Raw genomic sequence first — 25129 nt, 5'->3', positions numbered from 1 at the left:
AATCCTCCAGCACATGTCTGTCTTCACAGTGAGTGGATCTACTTGGGAATACAGTATAGTGTTTGTTAAACTCTCCCTATACATTTTCTCCTCCTGGCTTGTTCTGTATGGAATGGCTAGTCAATATGCAAACAGTATGTAACGCTGCCAAACTGACTTTTGTTCCTCCTGCGTGGGCAAAGGGGCAGAGACCAGGTGTATAGCATATGTTCCTGAGATAAAGAAAAATCTGAATCTTTATTTTGCATTTGACAGTTATTTTTAAATTCTTTATTTTGTTTGTGCAAATATTCAACAGACGAGTTTGCTCTTCCACAACAGCTAAAGCAAACCAGATGGTTCACAGAGAGAAATAACATTATGGCATGGGAAGCATTGCACATTTTTTTTTGGTTTACCTGAACAAAAGATGTATATAGTATAGTGCAAGAGGGAGACGTCTGTGTTCATTTTGTCTGCTAGAGTGTCTGTATGTTGAAATTTTTGTGTCGTAGACAGGATTAATTGACATTAGAGAAGTGGGTTGCCACTGGGTTGCATACAGTGTGGCTAGTATAGGAGGAAGGTAATCCCGTGGCTTGGGTACATGTCCCTTCCCTACGTAGGTGTTCTGCACTTCCGTCTGAGTTAGGGAAGGGGGTGGGGGGGAGGGTTCGTCGTGTGTGTGGTCTACAAGTAGGTGACTGGACGGTCAAAAAAAAGAAAAAAAAAAGAGAGGATAAGAGGACTGTCATGCGCGTGTCTGCATGGTGGTGTTGTGACCCCGCGTGGGTGTCTCAGTTTGAGTGGCATTGTAGTGCCGCTGTCCCGCTCCATGCCCCATCAGGCTAGCAGTGTGTACCGTGGGCGGGGACCAGAGAGGCAGTCAGTGGTAGTAGGCAAGAAAGTGAAACCAAATAAAACACATAGCAAGAAAAGTAAAAAATTAAACAATAACAGTGCGACAAACTTTTGGAATGGCAGTCCAGCTTAAAGCTTGAGAGTCTACCGGGGTGGTACAAGTTGCCCCTTTGGCAGGGTACTGGAATAGTGGAGGACCACTGATCACGGCACTCCTAAGTCCCCAGTCCAGTGGAAGAGGAGGGTTTCGTTGCTCTTGGTACAAAGTCCCTAATCGCGGCCGGGTCCCCCTGTGCCAGGGAGCTGGTCCCCATTCTGTTGTTCAGCGGTATGTTCAGCGTTTGTAGGTTGCTCTCCAGTTCTTGGTATGTTTCTGCCCGGAGGGTGGTATCTTGGGCCGTGATTATGATGGTACGGGAAGGACCCCACCTATAGGGCACGTCGCTTGCCCGGAGGTGTTGGAGTAGTGGTCTTAAAGATTGGCGCCATAGGAGAGTATTCCGCGAGAGGTCTGGAAATAGGAGCAGCGAGGCCCCCTCAAAAGTAATCAGGGTTTTCCCCCTCACCGCTGCCAGCAGTACTGCTTTGTCCTGCAGAGAACCGAACCGGAGGATGAGGTCCGGGGTGGCGGTCGCTGGTGCACTGGTGGGCTTGGGGAGGCGGAACATGCCATCCAGCCTCAGGTTTTTTGCCTGCTTCGGAGGGAGGTGGGCCGCAATGAGGCGCCTAACAAAATGTGGTAAGTCAGTTTGGTCTATTTTTTCCGGCACCCCCCTGAGCTTCAGGTTGTACCTGCGCCTCTGGTCCTCAAGTGTGTCCAGCTTGCGGTCAATCAGCGTTCGGTGCTTGTCCAGGTCTGCAAATCTCTTTTCCAGATCTGCGATCCGGCCCTCGTGTGCGGTCTGTACAGCCTCTACTTGGGCCAGCTGTGCGGTCGTGCGTTCCACGGCCTTTCTGAGGGGGGCCAGGTCTCCCGCTATATTTGCGCGGAGTTCCGCCAGCATCTCCTTAAGTAGCGCTGCCGTGACCGGTTCTCTGTCGGCAGCAGCGTCCTGTGAAGTGCTGCACCGTTTCACCGCCTGAGCTGGCCTGTCCGCTGGGGCTATAGCCATGTCGTCGGAGGAGAAAGAGGTTCCGTCGTCCTCCAGCGCCATCTTGCTCCATGCGGCTCTCTGTGAGCTCCGGAACAGGTCCCCAATATCCCGACTCTGTGGGCTCCTGTCTGGCCGAGATTTCTTGTTCTTGCGGCCCATATTCAGTTCTGCGGTCTATGAGGTACAGTCTGGGAATTTTTGGGGTCTCTTTGCTGGTATTTTTGCCTGTTTTCGTGTGAGTTTGAGCGGAGCACAGCAAGCATGCGACCGTCCAGGTTCACCGCTAGGCTGCGCCCCCGACAGTTATTTTTAAAATGTATTCTTAAATCGGAGGCATACACTTTTTTTTTTTTTTTTTGAATTTGTATTTTATTGGTTTTGTATACATAAGCATTCAATGTTGGCAACAACTGGGAACAAAAAGAAAACATGACTATGAAATTAGCAATGGAAAACAAGGCACATGGTACAGTATTATGTAACAGAAGCTGTGGTGCGTGCAACAGCTCATCTAGTGTGCTGTGGTGGGTCAAAGATAAATAATTGCACCCAGCTGGGCTGAGACATGGCTTTGAGTAAAGCAATTGGGGTCTCTGGTAGCCTTAACAGTGCAGGCTGATTCTGATAGTGACTAATAGTCATGTCTGACTCTTGTGGGTACTCGTGCTGTGGACAGGGTCAATGTAGTGCCTTCTTCCGGTTGTCTTCCTGCTGCCTTTGTGTCTTGTCTAGCTGATGCTACCTCCACTGGGCCAGCGCGTGGAAGCTGTAGGTTCCTGAATAGTGTCTCAGGATCTTGATCTGAGGTTAAGGAGAGAGTCCCTTCTCCCTGTGGGACCAGCAAGGCTCCCTGAAGATTCTTGCGACTGGGGCCAGTTTTCATTTCTCTGTGAGAAACACCATGGGGAGGTCCCCATTCAGCGACATCCTGTTGCCTTTGCAGAGCCCATTGCACCGGAACGGGCCAGGATCGCGGAGCGAGATGCAACATCTCTAGTGACCACAATAATGTCTCTGGGAGTGTTAGTTGAGGCTGTGGCAGCTTTTGGGATCCGGGAAAGCCGATAGCAGCACAAATGAGTCTACATCTCCCTTAATGCCCATGGATGTGAACAGCCTCTAGATGTAAGTCAATAAAGCCTCTCCACTAACCACCTCTGGGACTCCTCTCAGGCGGACAATCCGGCGCCTGTGTCTGGATTCCATGGCAGCCATGGCTCTATTGAGTTGCCAAACTTGACGGGTGAGATCTGTCACTTGGTACTCATTTGTTTGCAACCTCTCTTCCCGCGGGCGTGCCCTCTCCCTCAATGCCTAGCTCTTTCTGGGTTTCCTGGAGATCTGTTTTCCAGTCTTTACACAAATCTAGGAGAGCCTCTTGATGTCTCCTTTTATTGATGGTGTAGAGTTGTCATCAGATTCTGTCTCATGTTCAGCTTCACTATGGTGGAAAGATGCAGGAGACTCCAGTTCCTCCTGTGACTCCTCCGATTCCTCCACTGCAGTTTTGGGAGTCACTTGTGGTGTAGGCCTATCGAAGGAGAGGCTAATGTCCGGTAATCTTGGGCTCTCAGGAACCTGGTTCTCTTATTCTAGCGGCCTATATTGTCATCTGATGGGGGCAGTATAGTAGGTGTCTCCGTAGGGTATGTTCGGCTGGTTAAAACCATCTTAATTGGGGGCGGGGCCGGACCGCCGAGCTGGACGGTCGCAGGTGAGATCAGCTCCTGCAACTCACCAACTTTTAAAGCATATAAACATGGAAAACGAACTCACCATAGACCAACAGCACCGGTTCTCAGTGCCGAGGGGACGCTGGATCCAGGGCGAGGCCGGCTCCACGAGTTTCAGTCTCCTGGAGGGGAGGTCATCGACAACCCGGTTGAGGCCTTCACCAGCAGTGAGAGGGGCGGACGGCCGCTGCCCCACTATCCTGCCTGACAGCACTCAGCCAGAGACCCAACACCGGACGGAGCCGGCCCTGTTCCCCCCCCTATGGACCGGTGGGGGTGATCCCGGTCCTCACCCAGCGGCTAGGCAAACCAGGCACAGCGACACCACCACTCCGTTTGAGGGCCCGGGCGCGGCACACAACATGGCGGATGCCATGTGCATCGTGGCAAAAGAGAAGGGCTGCTCTCTCAACGAGCCCTCAGCAACCATCAGGGCCTCTGGACAGAGTCTCAGGGGGTTGGAGAAGCCCGCGACCTCCATACCCTACAATGCAGACCACCACGAGAGCGCTCAATTGCCCCACCAACGAGCAACACCAACGACAAGCAGAGAGGGGAACATGGGAGAGCCGCTGGCAGTGGCGACGATGGAGGGCTGCAACGCCGCAAAGCGACTACCCACAACAGGGACCAGGGACTTTGCCTCCAAACGACATGCTCCCACAGTGAGTCTGCCTGCATACCCGCTGTACACAAGATCTGCAAAGCGGCAGCTCCAGAGAGGGGACACAGGTGGTATCCAGCGACAGACTATCCTGGACTCTTCTGCCCTCCTGTTGCCCGACCTTGGCGGTCTTGGTCCGACACGGCTTTGGCCCACAGGACACCAACTAATGGACTCTGCCTGGATCCCTACCCTGGTGGACTATCATACCCAGCCACCCCATCATGACAAACGGGGCATAGGCTAACCACAAGTCGGCTCACACCGGAGAGGCAGCTTGCCCGACACACAACCGACTCCCAGAGCCTGTACCAGTTCACGCAAGTTAGACTAGCCAGGGTGGCATTAAACACTTAGACCCAGCATGATTACAATTTAACCCCTTAAGGACCAAACCTCTGGAATAAAAGGGAATCATGACATGTCATACATGTCATGTGTCCTTAAGGGGTTAAGCATCAGATCTTATTAACCTTATATGTCAAGGCTGCTTTTATGTTTATTATAGCCACTCATGTTATAGTTCAAGCCTCACATAACTTACAACCATACTCTCAAAGCTCAGGCAGCCAGGAAGAGATGTCTACTCATTGTTTTAGTTAGCCTAAGAAGAGCTTAACTACTAGCATTCAGAACTGTATTATTATCAGTCATCAACTACCCAAATAGTACTGTTTTGCTTAGCTGGATAAAATATGCATGCCTATTTACAGTAGTCACTAGTGTGTATCTGATGTTGGCTTATACAGTCAGAAAAACTCATTACCACCGTAACAACCACTTACTTATGCATGTATAGTTTCATTAAGCCATATCAATGTTACTAATCCTAAGTACCCTAAGCGTGTCATTTTACAAAAATTACATGTGCTGATAACTCTGCCATGATATTGTATACCAATGTATAGCTTGTACTCGCTGTTGTGGCGCTACAAGCCTGTTTTGTAACCGTATGCACAAGAAAAATAAAGAATTAAAAAAAAAAAACATTTATTGCGGTGCTGGTACGGAGCTTCCCTGGAACACGTCTGGTAAGTTTCATAGTCTGCCACCCCCCCCCCCCCCTGCAGGTATAAACTTTTTGTTTGCCATGTTGAGCATTGAGTGCGTGTACAGGTCTGCTTTCTTCCTCTGCAACTGCTAGTTTTATCTATATTGAAGTTCTACTCCAACTAAACATGAAAGTAACCTTTATTATATGTGCTGTTCGTAGTTCTTTTAGTTTTAAGGAACACTGTGGTGTCAGGAATACAAACCTGCATTCCTGACACTATAGTTTTGAACTGCCGCTTAGACCATCGTCCCCGGTTAAAGTGTCACTTTTTTTTTTTTTTTTTTCAGCGCCGCTATAGTCCATCACAGCTGGCTCCACCCCTGCTCACTGTCTTTGGCTGAGATAATCAAAATTGATGAGACTCTGGAGGCTATTGCCACACTGCTCCAATAAGCATCTTCTCATAGAGTTGCATCTCTATGAGGAACGTTCAGCGCCTCCGTGACCCAGAAAGCCCCTCTAGTGGCTGTCTGAGTGAACGCCACTAGAGATGTTACTAGGCAGTAATGTAAGCACTGCTTAAAGCCCTTTTTGTCCTTTAAAAAAAAAGTTTGCAATAAATGAGAGAGGTGAAAATTACGGTTGAAGAAACACAAATAACAAAAATACAAAATCGTTTGTTGTTGAGTACGAAACATGCCAGCTGCAGCTGTTGCTATAACTCCAGTCAAGCTCAGCCAGCCAACAATTTTAGCAGCTGGAGTGCTGTAGGCTTGTCTATCCCTGTTAAGTCAACATGTCGGTCTGCACTTACTCTTTCCCATTTTAATAACTACCAATGACAATTCTAGGGCACATCTGTACCCTCTAATATGTGACGTGTAAAGCTATGACATCCTTCTAGATCCCAAAATATCCCAACTCTACCACTGTAACCGCCTTCCCAAAACAGCTTTACTGCTGCTTCAGCTCTGTACGTATTTTAATGACCTTGCGTTAGCGCGAGCGGGGGCTTAACTGTAAAGTCTTTGCAGAGATTATTTGAGTTTATTGCTTTCCAAATCCACCTCTTCCTGGAAGATGAATCCAAAATAGTGGATTCTGTATACTTTGAAGCATCTGTCACGGAGGATATTAAAGCTGAAACAATCCTAGAAGCCATCATGTGCATTGGATTTGTGATACTTCATGAATGGGCCATACAATACAATGCGTGGAGCTTTTCTACTTCCTTTCTGTGAATGAGGAGAAGGATCATGGGATTGCAGGAAGTCCACAGTCTTTATTTATTTATATTTTTAATGAATGATTTGAAGCCTAGTTTTTTTGCATTAGCTTTTCCGGCACCAAGCTTCTTACGCAAGATCCTCTTCATGCTGGCTGCCAAATTAATCCCTTCTAATAATAATCTGGAATCACTTTAATTGTACGAAAATAGCTGACTGTGTGTCGTGTGGATGCAGGCATATAATCGTGTGAGGCGAGTGCGTATGAGCAGGTGTGTTTGTTTACAATCATGGAATGAGAGCGGAGAGCTGTTTGATTTAATAAACGCAAGAACACATTTGTTTGCAGGAATATCTATAGAGGTTGGTCACTTAACCCTTTCAGGACCAATGGAATCGTAGGAGTTTTGCTATGTCCTTTTGCGTTTTTTTTTTTTTTTTGTATTATTCCTAATAGAAATCCACAAACGAGGGTTCCAGTAAATTGTTATATTATGGGGAAAATGGGTCCATTGCTTTACTAAACTAGGGGAAGAAATGGTTAATGCGTTCTCCTATACTAAGTAAAGAAATTATTCTAGTAATTCTCCTATACCAGGATAAAATGTTTCCAAATGTTTCCAATATATTACACTAAGAAGTGTTCTCCAATAGTTGGGGAAAAAAAATTGTTCAAGTACACTCATAAACAATACTAAGGGAATAAATAGGTTTTTTTTTTACCATGCATCATAACCACAATTGCCCACTGTAGTGTTTTTTTGTTTTTTTTCAAGGAGTATCCTGGTGCCGTTCCCCATTAAGAGGGCGCAAACCGCTTAGTAACAGTTTTGACACTTACCTGGGCTCCCTCCAGGTGCCGAGCCTCCTGCAATGGCTAGACACAAGCATTTGGTTACTTTAGAAGACAGGTGCCTGCCCGGCTAAAGACATTGCTAGAGCTACCCCTCCGGCAGCTAGGCTAGGCTAGTCTAGGCTGGGGGTAGGTTTTAAACTGAGTGATAAGGGCAGCTGATAAACTTTAGCAACCAAAATCTAACTTTATCATTGGTTACTGCTGAAAAGTTGAGGCATGCAGCTGAGGTAGATACAAAGTACACTTACCTCTGCAGGTACACTGAGCGTGTGTTGAGCATGTTCTTATGACCTAGGACCACACTGTAAGGGTATTGTGTAGCATTCTGAATTTGCATCAGCTGTCAATGTGCCAGGGCAATCATTCTTTTATTACAAATGCATGTCACAAAAAAGTGTTTAGATTATAAATAAGTGTACAGATGTACATTCTGAGCTGCAAGAACAAGACCTCTGTAGCAACCATTTTCTTGTTGAACACGCTAGTAACTGTATAATTTTTGCGGTATCTTTTGCATCCTCTTGTCTTTACAATAGGAGTGTACATTAATTTATTTCCCACCCATTGACTGTTGGTCCCCATGCTTGCAAGTCATACTGCGGTAAGAAAACAATCTGTTTTCGATGTTTGCGGAAGTTATTGAAGCACTTTTTCCATACTAAGAGTCTCATGGGTAAGAGTCTTTTTAGGAACTGTAAAGTTTCGTGTCAGTTGAGATCTAAGGTTTTCTTTTTAGAAGTATGAGTAGCCATGATTTTTTTTTTTTTTTTTTTTTTTTTTTATACTTATCACAACATTTGCAAACCTTTTGCTCCCCATAATTTCACCCCCTCAGCCTCCTTTTATAAAGGAAATTTGGTTTTGGCAATCTTATTACAAGTTATTTGAAGAGAGCAGGAGGTCGCTTGTTAAAGATTTCCCTTTTTACATCTCACTGAGATCTGCTCTAAGATAAAAGTATATTTTGAAAAAAGTTAATATTTACGACCACATTTTCCAAAACTTTTCTCTGCTTTGTAGCGGACACCTTAACCATCTTAGTGCTGCTGGAGTAGGCATTGTGCCGCTTAAAAAAAACAACAAAAAAAAACCTTAGCCCCCACTAGGTGAATTAGTGATTAATGAAATCACTACTACAGTGCTATGGATGATGCTTTCCTTTGGTACTGAAAGATTTAGGCTCCTGGGGTACCAATGTTAACCTCTTCACCGCTAAAGACCTGCAGGGTTTAATTGGTCTAAAGGGTTGTGCTTGCTTCACCAAACTCGTGAAGAATCCCTGCGGAATGATTACATTGGCATTATTCTTCAAAAGAGGTGAAACTGTCTGAATGGGGAACGGCACGACAAGCTCGCTGTGCATGAGTCACACCACACCAGAGACACTGCCTGCCTGTCCTTAAATAGCCTTCATTCTAAAAGGAATCTATATGGAAATCATCTTCATTCTCATTATTTTTATTTTTTTTTTTTGTCCTTCAAATAACCATCTGTTGTGCACGTCTTAGAGGCCAGACATTTAAAATAAGATCCATGATAAGTTTTTATAGTGATGGAAAATTATTAATAAACTGAGCTTTTCAGAATAGCTTGTGTTTTTTTCCCTACATTTTGTGTCTGTGTGGTATATACTACATATTTTGGGTATATTTCTGACATTTAAAGGTTTCTAATGAGTCGGTAGGTCATGCTGATCTGGTATGAAACTGGTATTGGTAGAGTAGTTTGTGATTGGTAATGGATGCTAACCGGACTGTGGAATAATGACTTTATTGATAGGAGAGTTTGTCATTAGTAGCAGATTCTAACCAGGCTGTGAACTCTGTTTGGTAGGGCAGTTTGTGATTGGTAGGTCATTCTGACCTGGCAATGGGATTATGCTGGAATTGGTAAAGTAGATTTGGAATGTTAGGTCACACTGAGTTTAAGGAAGAATGCAGGTATTGGCAGCATGAGCTTACCAGGCTATGCAATGATATCTGCGAGGTTCTTCTTTCATATAGTTTTTATTAATACATTTTTTAATAACCATACAGTAGAGAATATATTTATAACCAAAACAACAAGGGGAATACAATGAATAACAATCATACAATAATATATTTTATGTGTATATTTATTATTATTTATAAAGCGCCAACAAGTTCTGTAGCGCTGTACAATGGGTGGACTAACACACATTTGTAACCAGACGAGTTGGACACACAGGAACAGAGGGATTGAGGGCCCTGCTCAATTAGCTTAAATGCTAGAGAGCTTGGGGTAATGTGACACGTAAGGGTAGGATAGTATTCATTGAGGGCTTAGTGTTTTGTTTTGATGACCGTTGGAGGAGAGGAATTGGGGTGCGGAAAGGGAAAGCTGTTCAGTTTAATTGATATGCTTTCCTAAAGAAGTACGTTTTCAAAGATGATTGTTTTTTTTTTTTTTTTTTTTTTTTTTTTAGAAGTGGAGATTGGGTGAAAGTCTAACAGAGAGGGGAAGGGCGTTCTATAGGAACGGTGCAGCCCTAGAAAAGTCTTTAAGGTAAACATCAGATGTTAGACGCAGATCTCCGGCAGAGCATAGGGGCCTAGATGGGACATATTTGTGTATTGGTAAGGATAAGTAAGTTGGAGCAGCATTGTGTAGAGATTTGTAAGCAAGTATCGGGATCTTAAATTGAGTCCTATATCTTACAGGAAGCCGATGTAGGGACTGACAAAGGGGGAGGCATGGAAGGTGCGGGCGGACATGAAGATAAGCCTGCCACCGCATTCATTATAGACTGTAACGGGGCAAGTTTGGAGCACTTAAGACAACTGAGAAGCAGATTACAGTAGTCAAGGCGACAGAAGACAGCGGCATGGACAAGCACCTTTGCCGTATCAGGCGTTAAATAGGGTCGGATGCGCGCAATAAATATAAGATGGAAGGATTTGCCGATTTTATTCAGACATGAGGGGTGAAGGAGAGGTCAGAGTCCAAGAGAACACCTAGGTAGCGAGCCTTAGAGGTTGAGCGGATGGTAGCGCCATTGACTTGGAGGGACACAGACGAGGGAGTAGCAACACTTGAGGGAGGGAAGACCAGACGTTCTGTTATGGACAGGTTCGGTTTAAGGAAATGAGCAGCCATCCAGTTGGAAATGGCAGTCAAAGACACGAGTCAAGAGAGGTGCTGAGAAATCATGGGAGGACAGCTAAATTTGCGTGTCATCCACATAGAAATTATACTGAAAGCCGAACAAGCTGATGAGTTTACCATGGGTGGCAGTGTAGATTGAGAACATTAGGGGACCAAGGACAGACCCTTGGAACACCAACAGAGAGTGATTGAGGAGAAGAGCCAGAGAAAGAAACACTGAATGAGCGCTGGGAAAGGTAGGAAGAGCACCAAGAGAGAAGAATCTCGTAGACCGAGATTACGGAGGATGAGAAAAGGCTGTCGATACACAGTGTCTAAAGCAGCAGAAAGGTCGAGGAGAATTCGGATAGAGTAATGGCCATGGGATTTTGCAGTGATAAGATCATTGGATACTTTGGTCACAGCTGTTTCAACAGAGTGACGAGCACGGAATCTAGATTGAAGCGGGTCAAGCAGAGATTTGGATTCGAGGATGTCTGTCAATCTCTCATACACAACTCTCTCAAGGATCTTGGAGACAAATGGCAGTAGCGAGATAGGGTGGAAGTTGGACAGGGAATTGGGGTCAAGGTTGGGCTTTTTCAGAATCAGAGTTACGGTTGCATGTTTGAAGGGTGAGGGAAATGTGCCAGAGGAAAGGGAGAGATTTGAAAATTTTAGTGAGAGGCAGAGCAAGAGAAGGAGACAAAGTGCGGATGAGATGCGAAGAAATGGGATTGAGGGAACAGGTGGTGGGGCGGGAGTAATGGAGCAGAGCAAAGACCTCTTCTGCTGTAGCAGGTGCAAATGAGCATTGGACAGCGGAGGGAGTGTGGTTAGAGGAAAAGTTTGTAGTGGATGGAGAGAGATGAGAGATCTCTTCCCTGATTGTAGAAATCTTCTCAGTGAAGTGAGTTGCAAAGTTTGTGGCAGTCAAGTTGGTAGGAGGAGAAGAATGGTAAATAGTGATAATAAGAAAATGAGTAAGGACAGAGAGAGAAGAACCAAAACTATGTACTTAACTTGTGATGGAGCAGAAAAGAAAGAGGGAGTGCTTCAATAATACACGCCTCTTATATCCATTGCTTGCGTTTGATTGGTTTTCAGTTTTCTCATTACTTTTCTTTGCTGCTATATGGAGTTAGTAAAGAAAGATGAGCAAAATATTCGCCTCCTGTCATTATTAAGATTAATATACTAAAGCTAACATAATCTTACATTTTGGGACAAAATAGATGAAATGGAAAAGCCATTTGTGCCTAATTTGGCTATTTTGACCCAACATATTAAATTCACTTTAATTTTTTAACTTGTGTATGTGGCCCCAAAAATCACAGCTTCCAAAACAGCTGCCCCAGTTTGCCCCAACTTAGGGACAGCCATGATTGCTTGTTTCAATTTTTGCATTTGACTGCAAATACTACATTATCAAACTGTCACTGTATTATGCGACAGTTCATGTAATACTCTTCCATTGGACTAGCTTGAATTGCCTTCTAGACAAAAATATATACATTTGTCTTAAAGGGAAACTATAGTGCCAGGAAAACAAACTTGTTTTCCTGGCACTATAGCTTTCCCTTCTGTCAAGGCCCATATTTAATGCTTTCTTATAGGGATTCCGGCGACGCTAGACGTCCTCATGCAGAGATTGGGGACGTCGAACGTCATTTAAAACACTTTTTTTTTCGTGCTCCAAGAACACGGAAGCACCATCTAGCGGCTAAAGGTTGGATTAGCCCTGTAATCAAAACACTGCGGTTACTCCAAAAGGGAGAGGGGCAAGGCACCCAGACCACTCCAATGGGCAGAAGTGTTCTGGGTGCCTACAGTGTCCCTTTAACAAGCTCAGTTTAAAGATATCATAATTGTTAAAGGGACACTATAGTCACCAGAACGGCTACAGCTTATTGCATTTGTTCTGGTGAGTAGAATCATATACTTCAGGCTTTTTTGCAGTAAACACTTTTCAGAGAAAAGGCAATGAATACATTACAGCCTAGGGATACCTCCAGTGACCACTCCTCAGATGGCTACTAGATGTGCTTCTTGGGCCAGTGCTGCACAGTGTGACTGTCATTCAGTGTCTCCACCCTCTGCATGCAGACACTGATCTTTCATCATAGAGATGCATTGATTCAATTAATCCCTATGAGGAGCTGCTGATTGGCCAGGGCGGTGTTGCTGGCTCTGCCCTGATCTGCCCCCTTGACTGTCTCAGTCAATCCAAAGTTAAAGCATTGTGATTGGCTCACAGAATCACTTCTGATGATGTCAGCAGATAGTAGGCAGGTCAGGGGTAGAGGCAGCAGCTGCAGACTTGAATACTAGTAAGATTTTACTATATTTAGGGAGGCAAGGGGGACCAGAGTGGCTAGATGGTGGCTTTAATACTATAGGGTCAGGAATACATGTCTGTGTTCCTGACCCTATAGTGTTTCTTTAAGTACTTGTTGGTCTTGCTTAAAGATTCACATGTGGAGAACAAACTATAAATACAAGCGTTATAAGAATTGCATATTTGTCTTTTTATTTAATTGTATTATTCATCTTACATCTTCCAAAAAAGGGGACAGTTATGCATTTTGTGCTTGGTAACTGTAAATTTTTATTCTAGCCATATTCAGAATATTTAAAAGTCAGAGGCCAGTCAAGAAACCGAAATAAAAATTGATCCTTTTCAAACCAAAGCTTTCTTTATTATTTTACTGCAGTAAAAAGTTGATTCCCATGTCTTATTTAATGTTTTTGAAGGGCAAGCCGCCAGGCCTCCTTTCGATTTTCAGCAGATTTGTCCTATTTTTGGCCGAAATGCGGTAGGCCCATTTTTGGCAGAAAATTTCAGCAGCCTAAATTTCGGTGCATCCCTAATTAGTTAAAGAACAACAATCTACACCACCAGTGTCATAGAATTGAAAAAGAGTTGTTTTTTTTTTTTCGCTCATTCAAATAAAAAAACGTGTTTAATGTGTAGCTTTTAAAATGAATGTCTCATACTTGTGTCTTTTTTTTTTTTTTTTTTTCTAGGGGAGAAATTTAACGTGGAGACGAAGATCATTGCAGCAGATTTTGGAAAACCTGATCTAATCTATGACAAGATCCAGTCTGGACTGACAGGGTTAGAAATTGGCGTTTTGGGTAAGTGACTAATTTGCAACACACAGTGAGAACAAATCGTGGAATGCCATACTTAGAACTCTATATCCAAAAATGCATTGCAAAAAATATGTATTTACTAAAAATTGTAAAAAGATTTCCTAAGCTCTAAAATTTAAACTTTCATTAGCTGCAACATTATCATCTGCAGCTTAGGAACATAAGCATCATTTTTATCCAGAACTTGGTTGTAAGGTCAGAGTATTGTCCAAAACTCCAATCTAAAGCTGTAGGTACAGTTGGGCAGTCTTGTGTAAAAACAAAAAAACCTACACATGGTGTGTCATTGAAAATGGTAACTTGCTCTATAAAGCTACTGTAGACTAAAATTCTTATTGCGCTCAGCAAGCCATTGGGTGGGCATGATTGGAGTTGTATTCCATGTGAACTGTTTAGTATGGGTTTGCCTGAAAATCCCATTACATCTCTTGTATATTTCAAATTCCTCCAACTTTTGCTAAAATGTCACTGAGCATGATAGGAGTTGTATTGCAGGAGGGGTAGGCGACTTTTTGCGCTCAATTTAATAGGACATCTGTTCTTGACTGAGTGGCGTGTGGTTTTTATTTTTGCCTCTGCACATAGGAAAGGCAGATTTCAGAAACCAGAAAAGATATATATATATATATATATTTTTTTCGTTTTTCATTATCATGGAGTTATAGTGTATGGAATTTGCCCAGCCATGGACAACCTGTAATGCTTCTGGGTGCTGTGTGCGCAAACAATACAGAGACGTTGCACGTAACTCATATTGCCAGCCAGAAAGTTAGTATTCTGGCTGACTGACAGCGCAGGTGGGCAGATCCTCACATAGAAACATAGTATATCTCTGGAGTTAAAACATTTTAAAAATAAATGTGGGGCAGGGACTTTGCATCTTAACTACTTCAGTAGGATAAAGTTGTTTTGGTGTCACTTGGATTCTAATACTATATGGAGAAATTTGAGCAGACTACACATACTGTAGGGATATTAGCATTGGCCACACTTTTCATCACGTTTCTTATAATCTGAGAATTCGGTGGTTCCATCCCTGTCCTCGAGGCACACCACCAATTTAGGAATTGGGCGTTTTCCAATACTGTCCCTATAGGAATACTGAATAAACCTGTGCCATTGGTATGACTTAAAGACTGCGTTGAAAACCACTACTCTTACAATCCATACCGCCCAAGTAATTCCAGTCGGGAGGGACAGTCCATGTTTGGAGTCAATTCTAAATCTTCACAGAAAGATAACCAGCACAAAGGTGCAACGACCACAGGACACAAGCATGTCTGCCGAGTTTTACACATTTACATGTGATATGGCTGGCAATTTTTGTGTAAACTGAACGTGGTTTGCTGACATGTCCCTCCGCCAGTAATGTCTCCTCACTCCTGTGATGAGAACAAAAACATCGCCCCTTCCTCTCTTGCGCCTTTACCTCTTCATGTCCTTAATGCTTGCTTACATTGGCAGGTATGTAAATCAAAAGTTTTTATTAAGTAAACCAGGAATTAGTAACTAGACTTTAATAATAATTTTTTTCACATTTTTTTTTTTTTTTAAAGCAGCATGTATTTTTATTCTGCCGTTAAGCCTGTAAAGAGAAAAATCATTTTTTTTTTTTGTATGAGGTGTATTTTTATTTTATTTTATTTTTTTAACCCTGACTGGTACTAGGGATGTATTTGTTAACGAGACAGTCACTTAACCACTACCTGCCGTTGTAATGGCTCTGGTGCTGTTAGACTTCAAACACCCTCCTCCTGTGTGAGTCGTTCAGTTTGACCAAAATTGGAGCTCGCTGATACCCTGCTCCTTTATTGCTAATCTGAATAAAGGATTTATTTATTGCGAATCTGAATTAACAAAATCGATTGCATACAGAGTTCGACAGCAGCGATCGGCTGCAGGACTGTTGAGACATCTGTGTACTTAGTCTGTTTCAGTCTACTCATCCACTGTGAGTTGTATGACAAACAAATAGCCAGATATTTGTGTCTTTAAAAACAACTCGTTCCTCTAGTGCTGGAAATACATTTTCCAAAGTACAGTCAAATCTATTTTGTTTCCGAATTATTAAAAAATAAGGAAAATTGTTTCATACTTACCGTAATTTTCTTTTCCTGATCATTATTCATGGCAGCATTTACTCATGGGTTAGCTCCTCCCCTCACAGCAGAAAGGACAGGAAACAGAACTCTGAAACTGGTATAAATAGATCCTCCCCCTTCCCATCAGGCAGTCTTTGTAACTAGCTTCACAACTCTTACAGTATATGGGTGGGAACGTAATGCTGCCATGAATAATGATCAGGAAAAGAAAATTACGGTAAGTATGAAACAATTTTCCTTATTCCTGATCAATCATGGCAGCATTTACTCATGGGGATTACCCAAGCAGTATACATATCGAGGGAGGGACAGAGTTCAAAACAGCTAATAGCTATAAAAACCATTATTGAGCTGCATAAACCTTAGAAGACTTTTAAAAAAAAAAGCCAAACAAGCAATCAATAGGATATTGCCAAAAAATCTGCTCAGAAAAGTCAATTTACCCTAGAGGCTGCAAGGTCAGCAACCTCCTGGCATTCAAATGTCTGAAACATCCTGAATAAACATAGAGCCAAATAGGTTTTAAGGCCACGATAGCCTAGTCTAGAGAACCTCCATGAAACCCAGACACGGTCTAGAAATTATAGATCTATTATGTCAACAAGAAAGGATAATGTCCTTCTCTGATATAAATTTAAAACCAAATGGATGGCATCATCAAATCAGAACCTTGACAAACCGTTAACTTCCAGAAATCATACTGGAACAATCAGACACTGTTGGATGAGAACAGTCACACCATGATATTTAACGTGGGAGAATTACACTACTTTCTGGATGTTTTTATCAAAGGCAATTCACATCGCGTCCTCTTGCCTAGTGAACTACTTACCTGTAGATACAGGAAACAAATCAATATCTGCCTGTCAGAAAGAGGCAGAGCCTAGTAGAGAAATAAGAGCCGGTTATGAAAAACACTGCAACAATGAATATAAATTGCAAAATCAGACTCACAACGATACTACACACCGTGGATGAATTGATACAGTAATGATCAGTTACAGGAGAGGTATAAACCCATAACATTACTAGGCAAAGGCAAAAAGAATCATATACAGATTAGTTGAGGAAAAAAGAAATAATCGGTATGAACCGTAGAATTTGTGGTAACTACTAAATTATAAGTAGGCAATGTAGGCCAAACACATCAGTACCTACATTCAAAGATAAACATATTGTTGTAAATAGTAGAGATTATGCCAAAGAGCATAATCAAATTTATTAGAGACTGTTGTGCAACCTGAGTAGGAGATATGCAATAGGCACGTGATACATTGTGGCAACAGACATAATAAGCAGGATAGTAGAAGATATTCAGTTATCCTTATGAGAACCAACAATCGCACACTTACTCTTACCTTATCTTCAGATAGTGATGAAGTACTTATGGCAGAGCCTGTTGTGACAATAAGCAGTTGGTTTTATCTGCAAGATATCAACACCAAACCAAGCATATGATCCACAAGTATTAAATCAGTGCAATGTTAGAAGTGACCATAACTTATACCGATCTAGGTACAGAGACCATGTAAAAATCAGTCAAATGTTTGTCATCAGCAAGCTGCATTACCTTATAATATGCAGGATGAATCAACCACTTAAAGTCACACATTGGTTGCAAATTCCAGATATAAAGGACACCTAGAAGAATCCCCATGGATATCAGAAGAGAGGTCCATAATGGAACTACGTGTTCAGGGATTTCCTCTATTGTTCTGGTAGCAGGTGAATTTTATCTGAAATAGTAAGCCTGGTAGAATGGTCTAGGAACTGGAAAGACCTTCCAATGTCAATTAAAATACTTGCAATACACAGTATCAAAGTCCCCTGTAGCATATGAGCCTAAAATAATACATTTTATTGCAGAAAGGAAATTATAATGTTCCCCTTCACAACAGGGGAATCTGTGAGAAAATTCTGAACATTAACTCCTTAAGAATCAAAAGCATGCCACCCTTGACATATACTTAAGGGATTGCCAAACATTCAGGTCCCAAGTAATAAAGGAGAATACTGAATAAAATGTATAAACCAGACCAGGAGAATTTTTCAGAGTAGGTGAAAGAAAAGGCCAATATTAACAGCTTTTAAATTAGATTTAAGAAAGAAAAGAAATATACCAGAGAAAACAGTCAGGTAATTGTTTCAGAGTTACCTACTTATGAGATCAATTAATAGCCCAATTTGTGCTCCTGCAACCAGCATGATCTACTAAGCTGTGCAACAGTAATCAGCACATATCTAAAGGTTAACCCTGCCACCAAACTTAACAAAAAAAAAAAAAAAAAATTCCTATCTTGATCAGAGAGGAGATGATACCTGGCAATAGAAACACTTTTGTAGAATGGTCTCATGTATACATAGGTGTGTACACAAAAAAAAACCAAACCACATTAATAATGTTAAACATTACCATGCTCCATTTTGGAAATCAGATCTCCTTCTCTCCTGGAAGAGGCACTCAGACAGGTTCAGAAACACCTGCAATCGATCTGAAGTGGTAAACTGTGTTAATTGCATATCCTGAAACACCTGTGGGAGAGGGAATCTAATACAAAACCAAAAGCAGTATGTTCCCTTATTTACTTCATTTAAAAACTGAAATGGAAAATCCACAGTAGGCAATAGTTACCGTATATACTCGAGTATAAGCCGACCCGAATATAAGCCGAGGCCCCTAATTTTACCCCAAAAAACTGGGAAAACTTATTGACTCGAGTATAAGACTAGGGTGGGAAATGCAGCAGCTACTGGTAAATTTCTAAATAAAATTAGATCCTAAAAAAATTATATTAATTTAATATTTATTTACAGTGTGTGTATATAATGAATGCAGTGTGTGTGTGTATGAATGCAGTGTGTATATGAATGCTGTGTGTGTATGCAGTGTGTATATAATGAATGGAGTGCAGTGCGTGTATATGAGTGCAGTGTGTGTATAATGAATGCAGTGCAGTGTGTGTATGAGTGCAGTGTGTATGCAGTGTGTATATAATGAGTGCAGTGTGTATATAATGAGTGCAGTGTGTATATAATGAATGCAGTGTGTATGTATGAGTGCAGTGTGTGTATGAATGCAGTGTGTATATAATGAATGGAGTGCAGTGTGTGTATATGAGTGCAGTGTGTATGCAGTGTGTGTATATGAGTGCAGTGTGTATGCAGTGTGTGTATATGAGTGCAGTGTGTGTATGAGTGCAGTGTGAATGCAGTGTGTGTATGTATGAATGCAGTGTGTATGCAGTGTGTATATATAATGAATGCAGTGCAGTGTGTGTATGAGTGCAGTGTGAATGCAGTGTGTGTATGTGATGCAGTGTGTATGCAGTGTGTGTATGAATGCAGTGTGTGAATATAATGAATGCAGTGCAGTGTGTGTATGAGTGTGTATGAATGCAGTGTGTGTGAGTGCAGTGTGTGTGTGTGTGAGTGCAGAGCATTGGTGGGGGTGGGCATTTTATTAATTATTATTATTTTATTATTATTGTGATATATACTTTTTTAATGTTATTATTTTTTTTTATAATTTTTTTTTTTTTATATTATTTTTTTTATTTGTTTTTTCGTCCCCCCTCCCTGCTTGTTAGCTGGCCAGGGAGGGGGGCTCTCACTCCCTGGTGGTCCAGTGGATGGGCTGTAGGAGGGGGGCTGTCAGGAAGCTGTAACTTACCTTCACCGCAGCTCCTGTCAGCTCCCTTCTCTCTCCTCCGTCCGTGCAGCTCCCAGGTCAGCTTCCTCTGCAACTCTCGCGGCCGTGCGGAGCGTTGCCACGGTAACCCGTGGCAACGCTCTGACCCCGCGGCTCTCGCGAGAGTTGCAGAGGGAGCTGACCTGGGAGCTGCACGGACGGAGGAGAGAGAAGGGCGCTGACAGGAGCTGCGGTGAAGGTAAGTTACAGCTTCCTGACAGCCCCCGGTCCTTGTCTGTATTATGGCAATGAAAATTGCCATAATACAGACAACTGACTCGAGTATAAGACGAGTAAGTGTTTTTCAGCACAAAAAATGTGCTGAAAAACTCGTCTTATACTCGAGTATATACGGTACTTACCCAGTACAATTGATTTTGCTAGAATTGGGCTGTATTATATCTCCGCTCAAAACAGACCTTAGATCATTTGTATTGTTAGATCTACCAAGGCTGTGCTAACAGCACCTTATGCATAGAGATTTCGTCACATATACTGAGTCTGAATAAACAGTAATCATACATAGCCTACCTCTGCTATATACAGTGACACTATGCCTGCACACATAGTAAGATTATATGAGTGAGCTAAATTGAGGCTGTGTATAAAAGAGCTTCATGCACATAATATACCACTCACATATACTGAGTCTGTTTAAACAGTAATCATACATAGCCTACCTCTGCTATATACAGTGACACTATGCCTGCACACATAGTAAGATTATATGAGTGAGCTAAATTGCGGCTGTGTTTTAACAGAGCTTCATGCACATATTATTCCTCACACATATACTGAGGTTGTGATTGTGACTAACAAGCACACATAGAACTTGTATTAGATTGGATTCATATAGAGGATGTGTCTCATTCACCTATATTGTGTTTCCACTAATACATCAAGCATATAGTGAACAGATACACTGAAGCAATGTCTCTAACTTACACATAAAGCACGTAGAGTACCTATACTGAGGCTGTGTATTCACAGCAACACAGAGCATATAGAGAACACAAACTGAGGCAGAGTCTTCAGATCAACTCATACATACACAACATAGTGGATACATATACTGAGGCTGTGTCCTCATAGAATTCATACATAAAGCATATATTGCGTACATATACTGAGGTAGCGACCTCATTGCAACTCATACATAGAGCCTATAGTGGATACCTATACTGAGGTGATGTCCTCTTAACTCATACATACAGCATATAGTGGATACTTATACTGAGGCAGTGTTCACACAGTAACTCTTACATAGAGCATATAGCGGACACATATACTGAGGCAGTGTCCTCATAGTAACTCATACATAGAGCATATACTGGACACACACTGAGGCAGAGTCTTCAGACCAATTCATACATAAAGCATATACTGGACACACACTGAGGCAGAGTCTTCAGACCAATTCATACATAAAGCATATATTGGAAACATAATGATGCTGTAACAGAAACCAGTTTGTGTACAGATACTGAGACCGAGTGGTCTCCTGTGCAGTATATTCTTCCACTGTCTGCAAAAGCCTGCTTCTTTGCAATAATGCACAGATAACAGCAATCAATGCCACATGCCTTGATAGAAACAAGTGTGTGTATGGACTTAGATTTTTAAAACCGGTCATATATATGTGTGTACTTCAATCAGTTATCCAGGAAAGTTCTTACCTTGGATATTTCTCTGTCTTCAGGACTGTGGAATTCCAGCAGACTTTATACAGCCAGGATATCCATTATCAGCACTCTTTTTTCACAATGCCTCATTGCATTATCAGCACTCTTTTGCACAATGCCTCCTTGCATTATCAGCACTCTTTTGCACCAAGCATTCTTTCATGTATAAACTTACCTAAATGCTCACCACACAAACCTCCTAAATGTGACCTATTTGTTAGAAGGAAGCCTAATGTAAGCAGCTGGGAGGGACTGAAAGAACAGAGACCCAGGTGCCTATACTAGTTTTAATCTAAATTGCTAATGCACCTACCTGAACAGTTGCAGGCCTGTGTTTCAGTGGCAAAATGGGGATTTGAACAACTGACAGCCTAAACTGTTTAAACTATAGGCTTCCATCTGTACCCCATAAGCCTTTCATCATCACCAGTGGAAGAAGGTTTAACCAAAGCCCAGACAAGGTGGAATACATAGAATATGTATACCCAGGTAGTCACCTTATGGAAGTGCTGTATATTGGGTCTTCAGGGATAAAGGCTTAGACTCGGCTGGCCTTATGTATGCAGTGGACCGCTGTCATCCTCTCAGGGAGAGAGATAGGTTAGACTCCTGATACTCAAGGAGGTACCCAGGCTGGCAACTCTTACCGATGTGCTGTTTGCTGGGTCTTCAGGGATAAAGGCTTAGACTCGGCTGGGCCTCATGTATGCAGTGGACTACTGTCATCACTTCAGAGAGAGATAGGACAGACCCCTGGTTGCTGAAGTAGGAACCCAGGCTGGCAACCTTTACAGATGTGCTGTTTGCTGGGTCCTCAGGGATAAGAGGCTGAACCCTGGCCTGGCTTCATGTAGACAGTATATCACATTCATCCCCTGAGGGGGTACCCAAGCTGGCCTGTTGCTGGGTCTTCAGGGATAAGAGGCTGAACCCTGGCATGCAGTGGACCATTTTCATCCCCTGAGGGAGAGGTTGGGTCCGACCCCCGGTCACTAAAGGGGGTACCCAGTCTAGCCACTTTTACAATAGTGCGTTGCTGGGTCTTCAGGGCTTAGAGGCTGAACCCCGGCAGGGCTTCAAAAATATTGCCTGGTGAGCATAAAAGAAAAAACTAGGCCTGCATAAGCAGACTCCTTCCAAACTGCTGTGAAGGACAGGAAAAAAGACTGCCTGATGGGAAGGGGGAGGATCTATTTATACCAGTTTCAGAGTTCTGTTTCCTGTCCTTTCTGCTGTGAGGGGAGGAGCTAACCCATGAGTAAATGCTGCCATGATTGATCAGGAAATACTATTTATTAACAACAAAAAAGATACACTTTGTAATATATGTAAACCTGAAACCATTACACACACCCTCTGTGTATTTTTTACAACTTTATATTTGTTTCAGGACCTTTCATTTAGTTTAGACTAGTTACCCATGTTGCTTATCCTAGCTATTCTAAGCTGTGCTTTTTATTATCCTGTCTAGCTGAGCACGGTGGGACACAAAGTCCAAAGCATCTGTAGTGACATGGATTGGCTATCAGGAGTTTTACAGACATTCTACCCTTCCTGCGGAAAAAAAATGGATTTAGATTCTTAGCTACTGCTGCCATCTAGTGTCCATATGGGTATGACATGCACTATAAAAATAAAATAAAAAAAAAAGAAAGCTTGTTGCTCTTCTTAAATTATTTATTAGTAGAGACTTTGTATGGCTTCCTTATCAATACTCGCCGATTCTCACCTTCTATGCTTATTGTCCTGGGCACCAAAGTGATTTTCGTTTAAGATTTAAAACTGTTATTTCTGCCTGTCCTATCCTGCATTGGCAAACTAAAACCCTATACTAGCAGATGGTAAACCAGCAGGGATGAAATCCTGTCTTCCATTGGCTGCACACTGGTACACCAATCTGGCGGGCTTTACTGTCCACTTAAACCATGCGCAACAATTCTCTCCCTTAAATACGGTCTCAAAATGCTAGCTTAAAGAGCGCAAGTAATGTATTCGTTATATAACATTTCTCAACCAGAGTTATAAACCTCATGGTATTAAACCCAACAGATTTGTATTTGCTTGACCAAAACCATAGCAGAAGATCATGTTTGATGTTATTTGTGTTTTTTATAGAATACAAATAACATCAAACATGCAGAGAGCCACGCAGTATTTTGATGGTTATGGTTTACTATACAATTTAACTTTGTTAGTATTTGTTTTGTGGATTTACCAGCACTGTTTTGCTTAACAGCTGTGAGTTGAGCATACAATCATTCTGTCTAAAGCCGGCATGCACACACAAAATGAAATATGTCCATCATTGCAACTGCACTAAATGCATTTCATGTTTGTATGTGAGTGTGTGTGATATTTATCGGGGCACAAAATTACCACCAACCAATGCCGAGGGAAAGTTTAGCCCTGGCGTGTAGAAATTCATCCCTAATGACTGCCATTAACTGTCCAGACGTGCAGTGACGAATAACTTTAAAGGACTGGCTAGTAGCCTAGGACGTGAAACGTTTGGCCCTGTGTGTGTTTATGTATATTACACACACATATATATCTATCTATATCTCTCTCAAAATTGCAAGTCTTATGCCGCTAGACCTAAGTCTTAGAAAAATATAGAGTATGATTTAGTGCACACTGGGGTAAATTTCTACTCGCCAAGTATAACTTTTCCTTCTCCAGTAGCTAAACGGCAAGTGGAAATTGTAATCCCAGTATATAAGTAAGGTGTGTCAGCTGGAATTACTGGGAAGTGTTAATCTCTAGCTCCCCAGCTGCTGTGGAATATGTCTTACAAATCGTGTAATCTGAAATATACATAACTATTGTTTTGGTTAAAAAAAAAAAGTCCTGGAGACCTTCCATCTCTTTTTGGTGATGTCTTGATGGTGATTTTCCCATAACATACCATGTGCTGTTATGCATCATATAAATCTGCATCATGAACGCATAGACGTAACATTGTTAATTTGTTATTTGATGCCTTTTTTTTTTTTTTTTTAGTAAACAACGTCGGCATTGCTTATGAATTCCCTGAATATTTCCTCGATATCCCAGACTTGGATAATGTAAGTTCCTTCTTAATCTGTGGGTTCGGGGAGTGTTACCCATCGTGACCCTGTCTGTCTCTGCTGTAACCAGCACTTGGTTCATTACAGTAAATAGTTGAGCCAGTGAAGTATAGTCTGCATTAATACAAGACCTGTACAATATTCAACCACGTTCGGGCATGTGTTGTGTTGTTAGCCGCTCTTTTCCTTTATTCCTCTAGCAATCTGCTCTGGCCAGAGGATTTTCTCAGCACGGCTAAGAGCGTTTTCACACAAAAGGAGGGACTTTGTTTTATACTTTTTTTTTTTTTTTTTTTTTTAAATCTTTACATTTGACTGTGGGTTTTCTTTTTTTTTTTTTTTTTTTTCGGTGTACATTGTATAGATGAAAGTTTCCCCTCTAGTGTTTTTTTTTTTTTTTTAAAGTTGTGTAAAGTGGTTTGACAGATTACTCGGGGACAGCACCAGGTTATAATGCTTGGAGTGTTCCTTCTAATTGCAATTTCCTGTATCATTTAAACGTTTCTCTCTATGAGAGATCATGGAGAATGCATATGTTAAACCAATGTAAAGGCGGGTCAGATCCAAAATGCTGCCAAGCTCATTCTCCACAAGACTTACTGGGACACCAGACTTCTGTTTCGCCCTTTGTTGGACTTAATCATCATTGATGCCCTTTTTGGTGCAGTAAGCAGTCGGTCCAAATCTAGACAACTTTTTTACCGCAGGGAGATCCTTGGAAATTTGTAAACCAAGCAAACAATGGGCAAGAGAATACGGAGAATGGATAAAAGTCAGCTTGCCATTTGGTGACCAGTTTGGCTCAACTTGTGCAATTATGGATCCCACCCCAAAGAGTAAATTCAAAATACTGGCATCTCCCTCAGCATGGGACTAATTTCCTGTTTTCAATATATGTCTGCAATCTGGATGTGATCAGTG

General features: G+C 42.1%; 1 protein-coding gene across 2 annotated transcripts in view; it reads left to right on the top strand.

Moving 5' to 3' along the window:
* Nucleotides 1-25129, top strand: part of HSD17B12 (hydroxysteroid 17-beta dehydrogenase 12) — a 166794-nt gene that overhangs the window by 98197 nt on the left and 43468 nt on the right. For both annotated transcript variants that reach the window (XM_063438189.1, XM_063438188.1), the window contains 2 exons: nucleotides 13540-13650; nucleotides 24141-24205. In XM_063438189.1, coding sequence (XP_063294259.1) covers nucleotides 13540-13650; nucleotides 24141-24205 — 176 coding nt within the window. The remainder of the gene's footprint in view (nucleotides 1-13539; nucleotides 13651-24140; nucleotides 24206-25129) is intronic.

This window comes from Pelobates fuscus, chromosome 12 (assembly GCF_036172605.1).
Source record: "Pelobates fuscus isolate aPelFus1 chromosome 12, aPelFus1.pri, whole genome shotgun sequence".
Lineage (NCBI taxonomy): Eukaryota > Metazoa > Chordata > Amphibia > Anura > Pelobatidae > Pelobates > Pelobates fuscus.
The sequence above is the reverse complement of the archived record's forward strand: the minus strand, read 5'-3'. Positions and strand labels throughout refer to the sequence as shown.